The following is an 11,988-nucleotide window of genomic DNA, read 5'->3' on the forward strand; positions in this document are numbered from 1 at the left end:
AAGCAACACACTTTTCACATTTAAGTATAGATATACAAATTACAGTTAAAATGGAAACAGGTAAAGGAAATAATATATTTAGTAACGTAACTATTATTAAAATAAACCCATTGAGCAACACAAGTTCATGCAACTTGGTACTTCCTATATTAGTTAAGACATTATAGAAGAAAGATAAAAAGGTTCTATGGTATTAAGTTAAACATGCGTTGACATTGCACATCTGATTCTACATTGCCGGTAACACTTGAATTATTTATAACCGGTCCATAATCGAATGAGAAAACAACAAAAGAAATAACTAGAACATTAACCAGAGTTCCCCTTGTCTATCTCAACAAATGGTCAATTGGACCAGATACTGCATCGGAAAACCGCAACATCTAGAGAGAAATAATAAGATTCAGCAACGCTCTAAAAGTGAAATCAGCCAATTAGACTTTTAGAAGTCCTTATTAATGGTAGAAATGAAAAGAAGAGACTTTATGAAGCACGATTTTAGCAACTTGTGAAAAATGCATTTGACGATGCAAATAGCAAACGTTCAAATATAACCGGTGTTATATCTTCCTTTACAGAGGAAGATGTATGCGGAGAGTTGGCATTTAGGGGAGTTAATTCAGTAAATTTATGACCAGGAGAGGGAAATGAAGATAGTCGATGTAGAGTCATCTTCGATTGCGGATATATACTGGAAGCGGGTTGCACAGTCCCATAACTTTGAAAGCCATTGTCCATGACATTAGTATTATTCAAATTTTGATCGTCTTTCAAGGACTCATCAACTTTTATTTGAACAATATCATCAACAACATATAAATTAGGTCGATCAAGTAAGTCTATAATATTTGTAAGAGGATCCTTGAGGGTTTCGACAATATTATAAGCTTGCCCTTTAACTAAATAAAGCTGATTTTTGTACATTTTTTCGTCAAAATCTTCATCTTTGGAAAATGTATTACGGAGTTCCTCCGATACGCTTTCCCACCATTCTCTGCTTGTAATTTTGTGTAAAAAGAGTTGTCTAGTAAATTCAGTAAAGGGTTGAGTTAATATGGAACGCGGTAATGATAACCAGCCATAGGGAAATGATCTCCAAGAATCGGGGTGCTTATAAGGAAATGCAAGAGAATTATCTATAGCACCAATATGAAAGTGAGCACCCTTCCAGAAATCATGTGTAGAATTAGAAAAGTTCATAGGAGAGGAGGATATAGCAGGTGTTAAATTATTTGAAAGGATATGAACGGATTTGAAGTATTCGGGATCGTTGCAAGGGTCATAACAAACTTTAATCATCCAATTGTCTAAATTACGATCTGTGTTACGCATCAGGTAGTCTAATAGCACAAGTTTTTCGAATTCAAACCGAAACTTGAGGCGCATGTCTTCTGTCCAAAAGTCAGTTTCAACTTCATTTTCAGCCAAAAATGGATCAAAGATGTCAAAGTCCTGGCTTGAGCCAACAGACTCTGCATAATCGCGATGTTCTCGATGTCTGGTGCCTGGCCATGGATGGGACTCTAGGAACTGAGAAGCTAAAGTATAGCCATCAAGGAATTGTTGAAAAGATCCAAGCTTTAACGGAAGACTTTTGTTTTTAGAAAGAAAGGCTTTTCGAGCGAAATAGTCATAATTGAATGTAGGTGAAGCTAAAGAAACTACTCCGGTGTAAGGCACGATGTAAAGACCAAGGCTACGATCCAAAAGACAAGCAGCCGCTTCTGAAAGATAACATAGATTTGGTATTAGACAACTTCTACCAAAAAAGCAGGGAAACAGATTTCTGTGAAACCATTTTGTCCATTTTGGATTCAATTTGCCATAGGGTTCTTCATCTTTAGGCTTGAAAACTGCTATAATTCTCCCTTGATCGTTATTTACAAAGTAAGACCCAGAAGAGCCTTTTGAAATCAGGCATGGAAAGATGTGTTTATCAATAGCCTGCTTTGCTTCTGACAGAGACTTTTCAAAGTCACGAAGGTCATGCCCGGAATGATGAGGATAAGCCTTCCATTGCTTTTCTGCATGCAATATGGAGGGCGGACAGGCAAATACCGAGTAAAAAACCTTCGGTGCTTTGGGTTTCTCGGGTACCTTTTTCCTAGTCTGAAGTGTTTTTGTCAATTGATTCGCCCATTGTCCGAGCTTCGATTGAGAAATCAAGAATTTCAGGATTTTAAATACTTCATCTTCCTCATCTTCCTGCGGTAAAAGAACGCTAGTACTCGTGGAAGACAAGGAAGAGGTCTCATCATCATCATCATCATCACTGTAGCTTGCCTGGAAACTGAAATTGTTGTCGTGAAATCTAGGAAAAGAAGCAAGTGTATTCCTAGTGGATCCGGGTTCCATCCCCGTCCAATAAATTCGCTGTATATCCTTTCGCTTTCCTGTATTTTTGTCTAAACTACGCTACGCTAGTCCAGATGTCAATTGTTTTCGTCAAGAGATGACAGTTCCAAAAATTTACGAGAGAGCGAACCACTTTTTTGAAACCAATATCGCAAAATTGTTATAAAAAAGTACACAAATTGAATTTTATAAAACCAAACTAAAGCATGTTCGTTTCGTAGAGTTTTGTAGCATCTTGCAAGTGAGATTCCAAAGGTGAATAACAGGTAACACTGTTACTGAATATGCAACATGAATTTGACATACTCCCATACTAGGTTTTCCAGTTTTTCGTGAATTAATTTTCTTTTATTTTCCTTTATTCTGTTTTTTTTTTATATCATTCAAAGAAAAATAGAAGAATAGTTAGGGATTCAATGATCATTAATGAGCTTGTTTAATTGAAAGTGCCTGTCTATTATAATAGTTTAGATACAGACATTTAGAAACCGAGGAATAACATCTTATTGGAGATAATTCAAGGAGAAGAAGACTTACACTCTATACAATAACCGTTTGCTTTTTATTTGCCATATTAAAAATGGGTTTGTTGACATGACGCTTATCATCGAAATAAGTACCTTTAAAGTTCGCTTAAGCAAACCATTCGATCTACTCTGGTTATTTCAATCAATTTAAAAAAACATTAACTGAAACGTACTGTTTTATTCTCACAATTATTTTATTATCAATTTTCCTTTACGCTTCATCGTTGTCCTTGTTATCGAAAGTTCGCATAACCAAAGTGCATTCAATCCAGTTCGATGACTGAGAAGACTTACCATATTAGTATACCTGTTCATAAAGTACAGCTACATAAACTTATTATGATCCACTAAAATCAAGGATTGTATGTGTATCTCTCGCCAAAGACCGAATATGAGAATATTTTTAAGTTGACAGAGATTCTGGATTGCTATAGAAACAGTTCTCTTTAGGTAGTCTTATAATAATCTGGGACTTCGGTTCGTTGCATGTAATTTTAGTTCAAAATTTCAAAAGCAAGTAATATTCTGCCTATTACTTGCTGTGTTTACTTCGAGTAAACATGTAATTTTCCATCATTTTTCAAACCCATATGATTTCATCTTTTATTTCCGTTTGTACATAGTATTTTTTCTGTACAATATTGGCTCTTTAATCCTTTCTTACCGTAAACACTTTTACAAAACAAGGACTCTATAGTTGAATCCTGTTTTCATGGCATGGAGTATATAAAAAAATACCAAAAGGTGATAAAATCTGTAGAAGAGCTTAAATATATAGAGGAAAGAGAGACCTTCTTGTCAAGCGTTTTCCACAATGAGTCACTGGACATGGTTGAGTTTTCTTTCGAAGACCTTTCGTACATGACGAACAGAACACATGCCCACACTTTGAAGCAAATATTGAAGTTGTTCCGTTATTGACTAGTTCCGTCTTACATTGAATACATACCAAATGCATATCTGGTTTTACATCGTAAGTGAAGCCAGAGGCTGGTACTGGTTTTGCTGACTGCGGTTGGGTTTTCGCAGAAGAATGATTTATTAATCTCTGTAATGAACCTCTTCTTCTTTGTCTCGTCCAAAAAATGCCACCGCCTACAGATATTGGAGGCCGGCTTACTGGGTCCGGAATAGAACGCATAGACGGGGTCTCTTCATTCGCAACATCACTTTCAAATCTACGTCTTCTTCTAGGCCTATGTTCTGATATCCTAGTTAAATCCAAGAAAGGCACTTCTGAAACTTCTTCATCTGCAATTGGATCATGGATCTCTTCAGTTAAATCAATCACTTCTGGTGACAACGCATGTTCTCTTCCTGGTACTAATCATTTCATTAGTTAGTGATCTCTGCATCTTCTTGCAAAAAGAGAAGGGTCCTTACGCTGCAGGCCTTGCAAATTCATAAAGTGAGAACCATGAATAAGGCTTTTTTAATAATGATTTTTATTTTGGGTGTTTTTTTTTATTAGAAAACCAAAAAACAAGCATAAAAAGAAAGTTGCTATTGGATAAAATTTAGTGTTTTTACGAGGATAGGACTATTCAACCGCTTTTCGCAGGCAACTTTGCAGGCAACTAACAAAAAGGAAATGACATGCTATATTTCTCTCAAGAATGCCAACGATAATTTACGAGTCAACCACTATAAAAGTATTTAGTAGGATATAACAGTTTCAAAAAAAGTGGTTGTTTTCTTGAAATTCTCAATTGTCTTGGAAGTCCTCACCACCAAATCTGAAAAAGAGCACTTGCAAGCAACAGTAAGTTTCATTTAGGGGATTTAATCGAATAGAAATTTTCATGTCAAGTCTTTCTAGCTCTCCAATTGCTGAAGAACCTGTAGAAGCTGTTCCTTTTACTTTTGGAAAACAGACTCAATCTCATAACGCGGCTGCCCTAGTAGAGCGCTTTGCTCGACCAGAAGATTGTAATAGACTTTTAAGGACTAAAAAATCCAAAGAGAGAGAAAGTTTCCTTGGTGATAATGGTGCCGATACTTCAAAATCTGATTCTGACTCTGACTCTGACTCTGAGGGATGGGATAGTGAAGATGAGACTGTAGGTTCTGAGCTAGGTATTCCCTGTTCTCATCAGGTTGTTTTTCCTAGTCATTCGAAGGTATGTAGAAGTTCTCATATGATAACCTTCAGTGAGTGTTCTAACTCTTTACATAGATTGTATCCACAACAACATTTGATAACAGTGGAACTAGGTTCTACACTGGATCTACAGATAATACGATTTGTTGTTGGGATTTTGGCGGATTAGACGCCTCTCATCCTCGTCCTTTCCATATCATTGATCCAACAGACACAAATGCTGATAATGTAGGTCGCTACCCTGTAAAGAAACTCGATTGCTCCAAAAAAAACCAAATTTTGGCCTTATTTAATCATTCTCGGCCCATCCTTTATGATCGGAATGGAACATATATAGCTCAATTTGCAAAAGGTGACCAGTACATACGAGATATGTACCATACGAAGGGTCACATTTCAGAAATAGAAGACGGTAGTTGGCAACCAAATAGTGCTCAATTCTTTCTGACCTGCGGTGCTGACAATACCGCTAGGATATGGGATGTAAACCGAACAAAGTCGCAAATTGAGGTATTTTCTCATATATCTGAAAATGTCAGGGCCGGAATGGCGAGAACGCCGTTAAATCGTTGTGCTTGGAATCCAGTTGATACTAACCAGTTTGTAACTGCTGCATATGATGGAAATTTGGAAATTTGGCAAAGAGGTTCCCGAACTCGTCACCCATCTCTGAAAATTCCTCAAGCTCACACATCACAAGTCCGCGCTACTTCGTTAAATTATTCAGAAGATGGGATTTACCTTCTTGGTCGTTTTGAAGATGATGTTCTATCCCTATGGGACATAAGAAATACGAAAAATCCACTACATCAGCTATCGAATGTACCCACTCCAAGAGCTGGTGGGAACGCTATATTTTCTCCAAACCGAAAACACATTCTATTAGGAACAGCGGCTACTGAAGATATCAATGGAAGTTTACTTGTCTTGGATGCACTTACCTTTGAGCAGGATGCTATATTAACTTTCAATGCTCAAAACAGCGTTCGTCATTCAATTACTGCTGTATCTTGGAACGAAAAAATAAACCAGATTGGTATTGGGATGTCTATGGGAGACTCTATTATTTTATTTTCTGCATCTGAGTCTGTTCGGGGTATTAAAGATTCTGCTTCTAAACCACCAAAAGTAAAGCATGTCGATGATGATTTACAAAATACGGTACATATTAATGCTTTAAGCGGCTCTGTCGGAGGAGTCAATGACTTTGGGTTGGTTGAGGAAACAAACGATTCAGTAACAAACTATTACTTTAATGCTCGTCGCCAACGTAATGCAGCCCGGAAAGATCCCAAGCGCTCTCGACAGCCTGAGCTTGGCCGCCTGGTCGAAGAAAATAATACCAGCGACGTTCCCCTAGCGGCTATGAAAGACGAGGATCCTCGAGAGGCTTTATTCAAGTATGCCGATGTTGCCGAATCTGAACCAATGTTTACCAGAATGTATACGCAAACACAACCAAAACCTCTATATCAAAGTTTTTCTGAAGACGAATCTGGGCAAGATAAGACTTTTTCAAAAAAACAAAAAACTAAATAAATATGTACGAACAAAGATGAGATCCTTGATATACATTAGCAAGAATGGTTTGCAAATGAAAAGTTGATGATATTTCTGGAATAATTTTGCGAACTCTTATGTACATAAAGAAAGAATGCTATACCATTCATTATTTATTAACAGAAAGCCTGATATCCAAAACCAAAAGCAACATTTCAGATATGAAAGAATGTGTACCATCTATAGAAAGTTAAGTCTAAGAAACGAAACAAGAAAACAAAATGACCATTATTAGAATTATGAGGATTCAGATATTTCATGTTTAACCCAGCCTTCAAGACCTCCACGAACGAAAAGACTTTGTACAGAGTTACCAAGCTCGCCAATTCGCCAGGATAGTTTCTTTCCATCAGCAGTACTGATTTCAACAAGGCTTTTACGAACATCCCAATTCAGATGCCAACCTGTACGGCGAGTAAGTTCTTTGGGACTCTTTGCGAAAGCTGTACGAAGTTTCTGAATAAGCTCCGGCAATTGAACAGCCAATAAGGCATTATTAATAGAGTTACGTTTAAAAATATCACTAAAAGATCCACCGACGACGAGAGGAATTCCTCGAGATAATATAGCAGTGGCTGCTTGTTCACGACTAGAACCACAACCAAAGTTGAAACCACTTACTAAGATATCATTAGGCATTGTTTTCTTTCCAAAATCGACATCGTAATTTTCCATGCAAACTTTAGCCATCTCTTCTTTGGATATGTCATCTCTATAGGTATAACGACCAGGATAAATGCCATCAGTATTCAAGTTGTCAGCATCACAAAATACGATTTCACCGGATACAGAAGCAGGGAAACCTTCAATAATGGCAGTCTCAGAATCAGATACACCAGCCTCATTCATTGAATTACTGCCGGTGTTCATTTTCTCAGTGATATCAATAGCAGAAACTTGATGAACAGAATCCTTAAATCCTTCGGGAGCAACAATCTTTCCAGAAATAGCAGAAGCAGCCACAACAGCAGGAGAAGCTAAATAAGCTAAAGCCTCACGGCTACCCATACGACCCTTAAAGTTACGATTTGTGGCACTGATTCCAACTTCACCTTCCTTTAATAATCCGGTACCTAGACCGATACAAGGACCGCAACCAGCAGGGAGAGCACGAGCGCCACTATCGATAAGAACTTGCCAATCGCCATTGTTCTTGGCTGCCTCCTCCACTTCACTTGATGCGGCACCGACATAGAATTCTACACCATCAGCAACCTTCTTGCCGCGAACTACTTCAGCAGCATCATGTATATCGGAAAGTCGGCCATTCGTACAGGAAACTAAATAAGCCTTTTTTATTGGAATATTTTCCCCTTCAAGTTTGGCAGCGGAATTGTAAACTTTTACAGAATTTGGTCCAGAGACGACAGGAGAAAGAGTGCCAAGGTCCAAAGTAAGATACTTAGCATAATAAGCGCCTTCATCAGGGATAATTGGATTGGATTTCATATCATCAAGTGCTTTGCGGTTGACTCTTGGATGATTAAGGCCTAAAAATGCGAGACGATTTTCGTACCATTCAAAGACCTTATTGTCAGTAGGAAACAAACCAGAGAGTGCCCCCCACTCCGTAGTCATATTGGCAATGGTAAGACGAGAGTCAATGTCCAAACTGCTTAGGCCCTCACCAGAAAACTCAATGGCATGGTTTAAGACTTCGTCATGATTGAAAGCACCACAAAGAGAGACAATGATATCTTTCCCTGATAAACCCTTGGGTAATTGGCCAACAAGATTAACACGAGCAATGGGTGGAATCTGCCACCAAGTTTGGCCTGTAGCCCAAATAGCAGCTGCATCTGTACGAACAATAGGGGTGCCTAAACAACCAACGCCACCGTAGGTATTGGAATGTGAATCACTAGCGACAGCTAAGCTACCAGGCATTGCGTATCCTTGTTCAACCATAATCTGATGACCAATGCCTCGACCAGCAGGATAGAAATCAATACCCTGCCCTTTCGCAAAAGCCTCAATGTTTCTGTACTTACGCTGATTCGCTTCACTCATATTTTGGACATCGTGATCCAAAGTACAAACTACTTGACGATTATCAAATACTCTTTCAGCACCAATACCCATAAACTTCAATGCGACCGGCCAAGAATTATCGTGTGACATACAATGCTTTGGTTTGATTGTCACATAATCACCGGAACGAACAAACTTTCCCTCAGGAAGGTTCTGCGCAAACCTTTGGACGATCTTTTCAGTAATCGTTTGAGAAGGTTTCTTTACCGTGGCATAGCCACGAAAAGAGTAAGAGAACCCCTTTAAATGGACTTTTGTCTGACCAATGCGCAACATTTGCATTGGATCCCTATATGCTCGCAAAGGTTAGAATTGCAGATGGCGATATCAATTTACAAAATAGGGAAGGGAGAGACATATTTTGTCCAGTAAAATGAGATTCATTTGGATAAGGATCAGTGCTATTTTCGCTTATATTGAAAATACTGTTGCGAAGCGTTTCGTTAAAAAGTAAACAAAAGAGGTTAATGAGGTAGAAAGCAAATTGGAAGAATTGAGCAAAAATGAAATTTGATAGTTTGAGAGTAAATTCTTTTTGGAATCAGAGGAAATATATTCCTAAATAAACGCGGTAACTCATGTCGTTAACGAATAGAAAAATTATAAGTAATTTGAGACATGTTCCTTATACCCTTTATTACCAAATGAAGATTTAATCAAACCAAACAAAACAGAAAAGACTAAGCAGTCTCCTTTCTTCTTTCCATGGCTGCTTTCTTTGCAGCTTCAATCCGCTCTTGTCGAGTGGCTCGCTCTTTCATTCGACGAACTGTCATTTTATGTTTTCGACTTTGAAGATGAGTTTGCCATGCATCTTCACCAATAGCAACAAAAGGATGTCCAGTCTTGTCTAAACAAACATCACAGGTGAATTTTGTGCTGAAAGTATCTTTATCCTGTGTTAGGAGGGTTTTTTTAACTTTTTCCAAAACTCCTTGTTCTTCTTCTGTCATAGGAGGAAGCTTTTGATTATTGAAAAAACAAGAGAACACATTGCAAGAACGTTCTACTTGTTCGTGCCATTTTTGTAAGTTAGTAGTATTTGCGACTGAAAATAGAATAGACGACGGTCGTAACTTTTGTTCGGAGACACAAAGAGGTAAAAGTCGATTCAAAATCCATTTCTTTTGATATTTGGCATATTGCTTGGTGGATATCTTCATCTTATCTAAACATGCTTGGAATGTTTCTTGAGAAGAATTCTGAAACCAGGGTTCAAACTCTTTAAAACCTATACATTGCCAAATTCCTCTGGTAAGATCTGGTGTAAATCCGTTTTCATTAATGACAGATTTCATGCTCTGTATCTCATTCATGAGTCCTTGATGTAGCATTTTATCTACTCGAGTATCCAAACGAGGCATCAAGACATCATTTTCCGCATTCGCCCAAAATAATAGCGTTTTATACTTCAACTTTGACTTCTTTATGCTAGACTGTTCTTTGTATATATCGGACGGCCGCTTTCCCGTGTGGAAATAAATCTCTAAGCTTCTGCGGATCTTGCGTACATCCCGAGGATGCCAACGTTCCGCCATTAGTGGGTCAACTTTTTGCAAATAAGGAAACATCAGATCCGCATTTTCATCATTTAATATCCCTTCATCGGGATGTTTGACTTTATGCGATAAAGGAGGATCAATTGATGAAAGGGTAGAATCTTCAAACAATAAAGACTGCAAATAGTAGTTAGTCCCGCCTACTAGGATTGGAACTTTCCCTTGCGCGTGCAAGCCATCGATGATTCTCCTTGCGTCCTTTTCAAAATTGGGAACACTATATTCTTGATCATAGTTTAGGAAGGACATGAGATGATGAGTGACATTTTCTTGTTCCTCATGTGATATTTTGTTTGTTATCGTATCAAACCCTCGATACACTTGCATAGAATCCGCATTGATAACTTCTGTTCCAAACTTTTTGGCTAGCTGGACAGCCAAATCGGATTTTCCAGCACCCGTGGTTCCACAGACAATACAAATAGGTTTCAACATCAAGCTTTTCAACCGTAATAAATTTACATTAAATAGTAAGACATTCTGCAGCTTTTTACTGGTACTATCTAACAGACGTTGAGAATGTACTATGACTATAGGATAAGATTATTTTTTATACTCCTGATTTAAAGGTGATAATACTAAAGAGGTTCTATTTTTATTTGTTACCTCTTAACTAACGGTTCATTGAAAAGGAATATATAATTGGAATGAAATATTAGCCTGCTTATTTTTATACCCAAGTGAATCGCTAATTCTCATCGTCAGCTTTTCCTTAAGTTATCTCCTTAAATGTGTTGCTTGAGGAATATCAAGGTGTGTTTAACTACATCATTAGTTATAAAAATGAAGAATCGTTCCAAGTCTGTGTCATTCAAGCGAAGGGTTCAAAGATCACTTCAAGTAATAATAGTAAGGACGTACCATGCTCTGTGTTGAAAGTATTTCTAGTTCACTTGAAGTAATGGAGCTTGATAAAAGCAACCATAACCTTACTTGAGCTCCTATAAGAGTAACTTTTACTACTTAAATCACAAAATTAATGATGATTTGTCAATCCATTTCATATTTCTCTACACACTCAAGAAAATTCAACTATTTCCTTCCATATATACAAAATTTAACACGGTGTATATATTGCCAAAATCCTGATTTTGTATAACGCTATAGAGTATATTGGTTCACAACGCTCCCTTGTGCTCGATTAGAATAAAACGAAGGAAAATACACATTTAAAGAACATTCAATCTACAACTAGTTTGTCAGCTATAAAATTCGTTGAAACAATGATGTTATATGCTTCTTTCTTGGTCCATGGTGACGAGAACATGATCAATTAAGGCGTGAAAAACAAAAAGATAAACAGAAAAAAGAATGAGTAGAAAGAAGAGCTAATTTAAATCGTTAAATAGATTTTTAAACACTCTACGATGATGCAGGAAAACTCATATTCTATGGATTAATGTAAAATATGATCACAATATAAACTAAACCGTCAGATAATTCACAATAAACTGTTTGTAAAGACAAAGTAGTTGTCTACGGCCACACCTAGGCGAAAACACCAGTTCCCGTCCGATCACTGCAGTTAAGCGTCTGAGGGCCTCGTTAGTACTATGGTTGGAGACAACATGGGAATCCGGGGTGCTGTAGGCTTTTCCTTTTTTATAACTTTTATTTGGTACCGTTTTATAAAAAATTTCTTTTAAGTAAATTTCCAGTTACAAAGGTTTCGCTAGTCGAGCTGGCCAAAATTCCCTTACAGTTTAATAGGTCAACTAGTCAACTACTTGTTTTGGAAATTCTACATATAGTGAATATGCCATCCAACCTCAATTGACTTTTAAAAAAGTGTGCAACTACTCATTCTTTACCATACTCAATTACACAACACCTATGAAGAATTATCCCCATCACA

The 11,988-nt window shown here is 37.5% G+C and overlaps 5 protein-coding genes and 1 non-coding gene across 6 annotated transcripts; 2 read left to right on the plus strand and 4 right to left on the minus strand.

The window, feature by feature from the left end:
• Positions 1-58: 58 nt before the first annotated feature.
• On the minus strand, positions 59-2,601 carry SPOG_01576 (phosphatidylinositol 4-kinase Lsb6). Its single transcript, XM_013170264.1, has one exon. The coding sequence runs from the start codon at positions 2,353-2,355 to the stop codon at positions 499-501; it is 1,857 nt and encodes a 618-aa protein (XP_013025718.1). The 5' UTR covers positions 2,356-2,601; the 3' UTR covers positions 59-498.
• Positions 2,602-3,037: 436 nt separating this feature from the next.
• SPOG_01577 (SUMO-targeted ubiquitin-protein ligase subunit Rfp2) lies at positions 3,038-4,645 on the minus strand. The gene is made up of 2 exons (XM_013170265.1): positions 4,266-4,645; positions 3,038-4,205 (listed from the first exon to the last, which is right to left on the minus strand). The coding sequence occupies exons 1-2, from the start codon at positions 4,285-4,287 to the stop codon at positions 3,649-3,651; spliced, it is 579 nt and encodes a 192-aa protein (XP_013025719.1). The 5' UTR covers positions 4,288-4,645; the 3' UTR covers positions 3,038-3,648.
• On the plus strand, positions 4,422-9,145 carry SPOG_01578 (WDR70 family WD repeat protein). Its single transcript, XM_013170266.1, has 2 exons — positions 4,422-5,002; positions 5,059-9,145. Exons 1-2 carry the CDS (start codon positions 4,685-4,687, stop codon positions 6,520-6,522), a joined length of 1,782 nt encoding a protein of 593 aa, XP_013025720.1. The 5' UTR covers positions 4,422-4,684; the 3' UTR covers positions 6,523-9,145.
• On the minus strand, positions 5,975-8,930 carry SPOG_01579 (homoaconitate hydratase Lys2). Its single transcript, XM_013170267.1, has one exon. It carries the CDS (start codon positions 8,854-8,856, stop codon positions 6,781-6,783), a length of 2,076 nt encoding a protein of 691 aa, XP_013025721.1. The 5' UTR covers positions 8,857-8,930; the 3' UTR covers positions 5,975-6,780.
• Positions 9,146-9,254: 109 nt separating the features above from the next.
• Positions 9,255-10,612, minus strand: SPOG_01580 (tRNA isopentenyltransferase; the record flags this gene model as incomplete). Its single annotated transcript, XM_013170268.1, has 2 exons — positions 9,255-10,572; positions 10,596-10,612. 2 exons carry the CDS (start codon positions 10,610-10,612, stop codon positions 9,255-9,257), a joined length of 1,335 nt encoding a protein of 444 aa, XP_013025722.1.
• Positions 10,613-11,611: 999 nt separating this feature from the next.
• Positions 11,612-11,726, plus strand: SPOG_16390. Its single transcript, XR_001203125.1, has one exon. It is a non-coding gene; the product is annotated as a 5S ribosomal RNA (ribosomal RNA).
• The last annotated feature ends 262 nt before the right edge of the window (positions 11,727-11,988 follow it).

The sequence above is a fragment of the Schizosaccharomyces cryophilus genome (assembly GCF_000004155.1).
Source record: "Schizosaccharomyces cryophilus OY26 unplaced genomic scaffold supercont4.8, whole genome shotgun sequence".
Taxonomy (NCBI): Eukaryota; Fungi; Ascomycota; class Schizosaccharomycetes; order Schizosaccharomycetales; family Schizosaccharomycetaceae; genus Schizosaccharomyces; species Schizosaccharomyces cryophilus.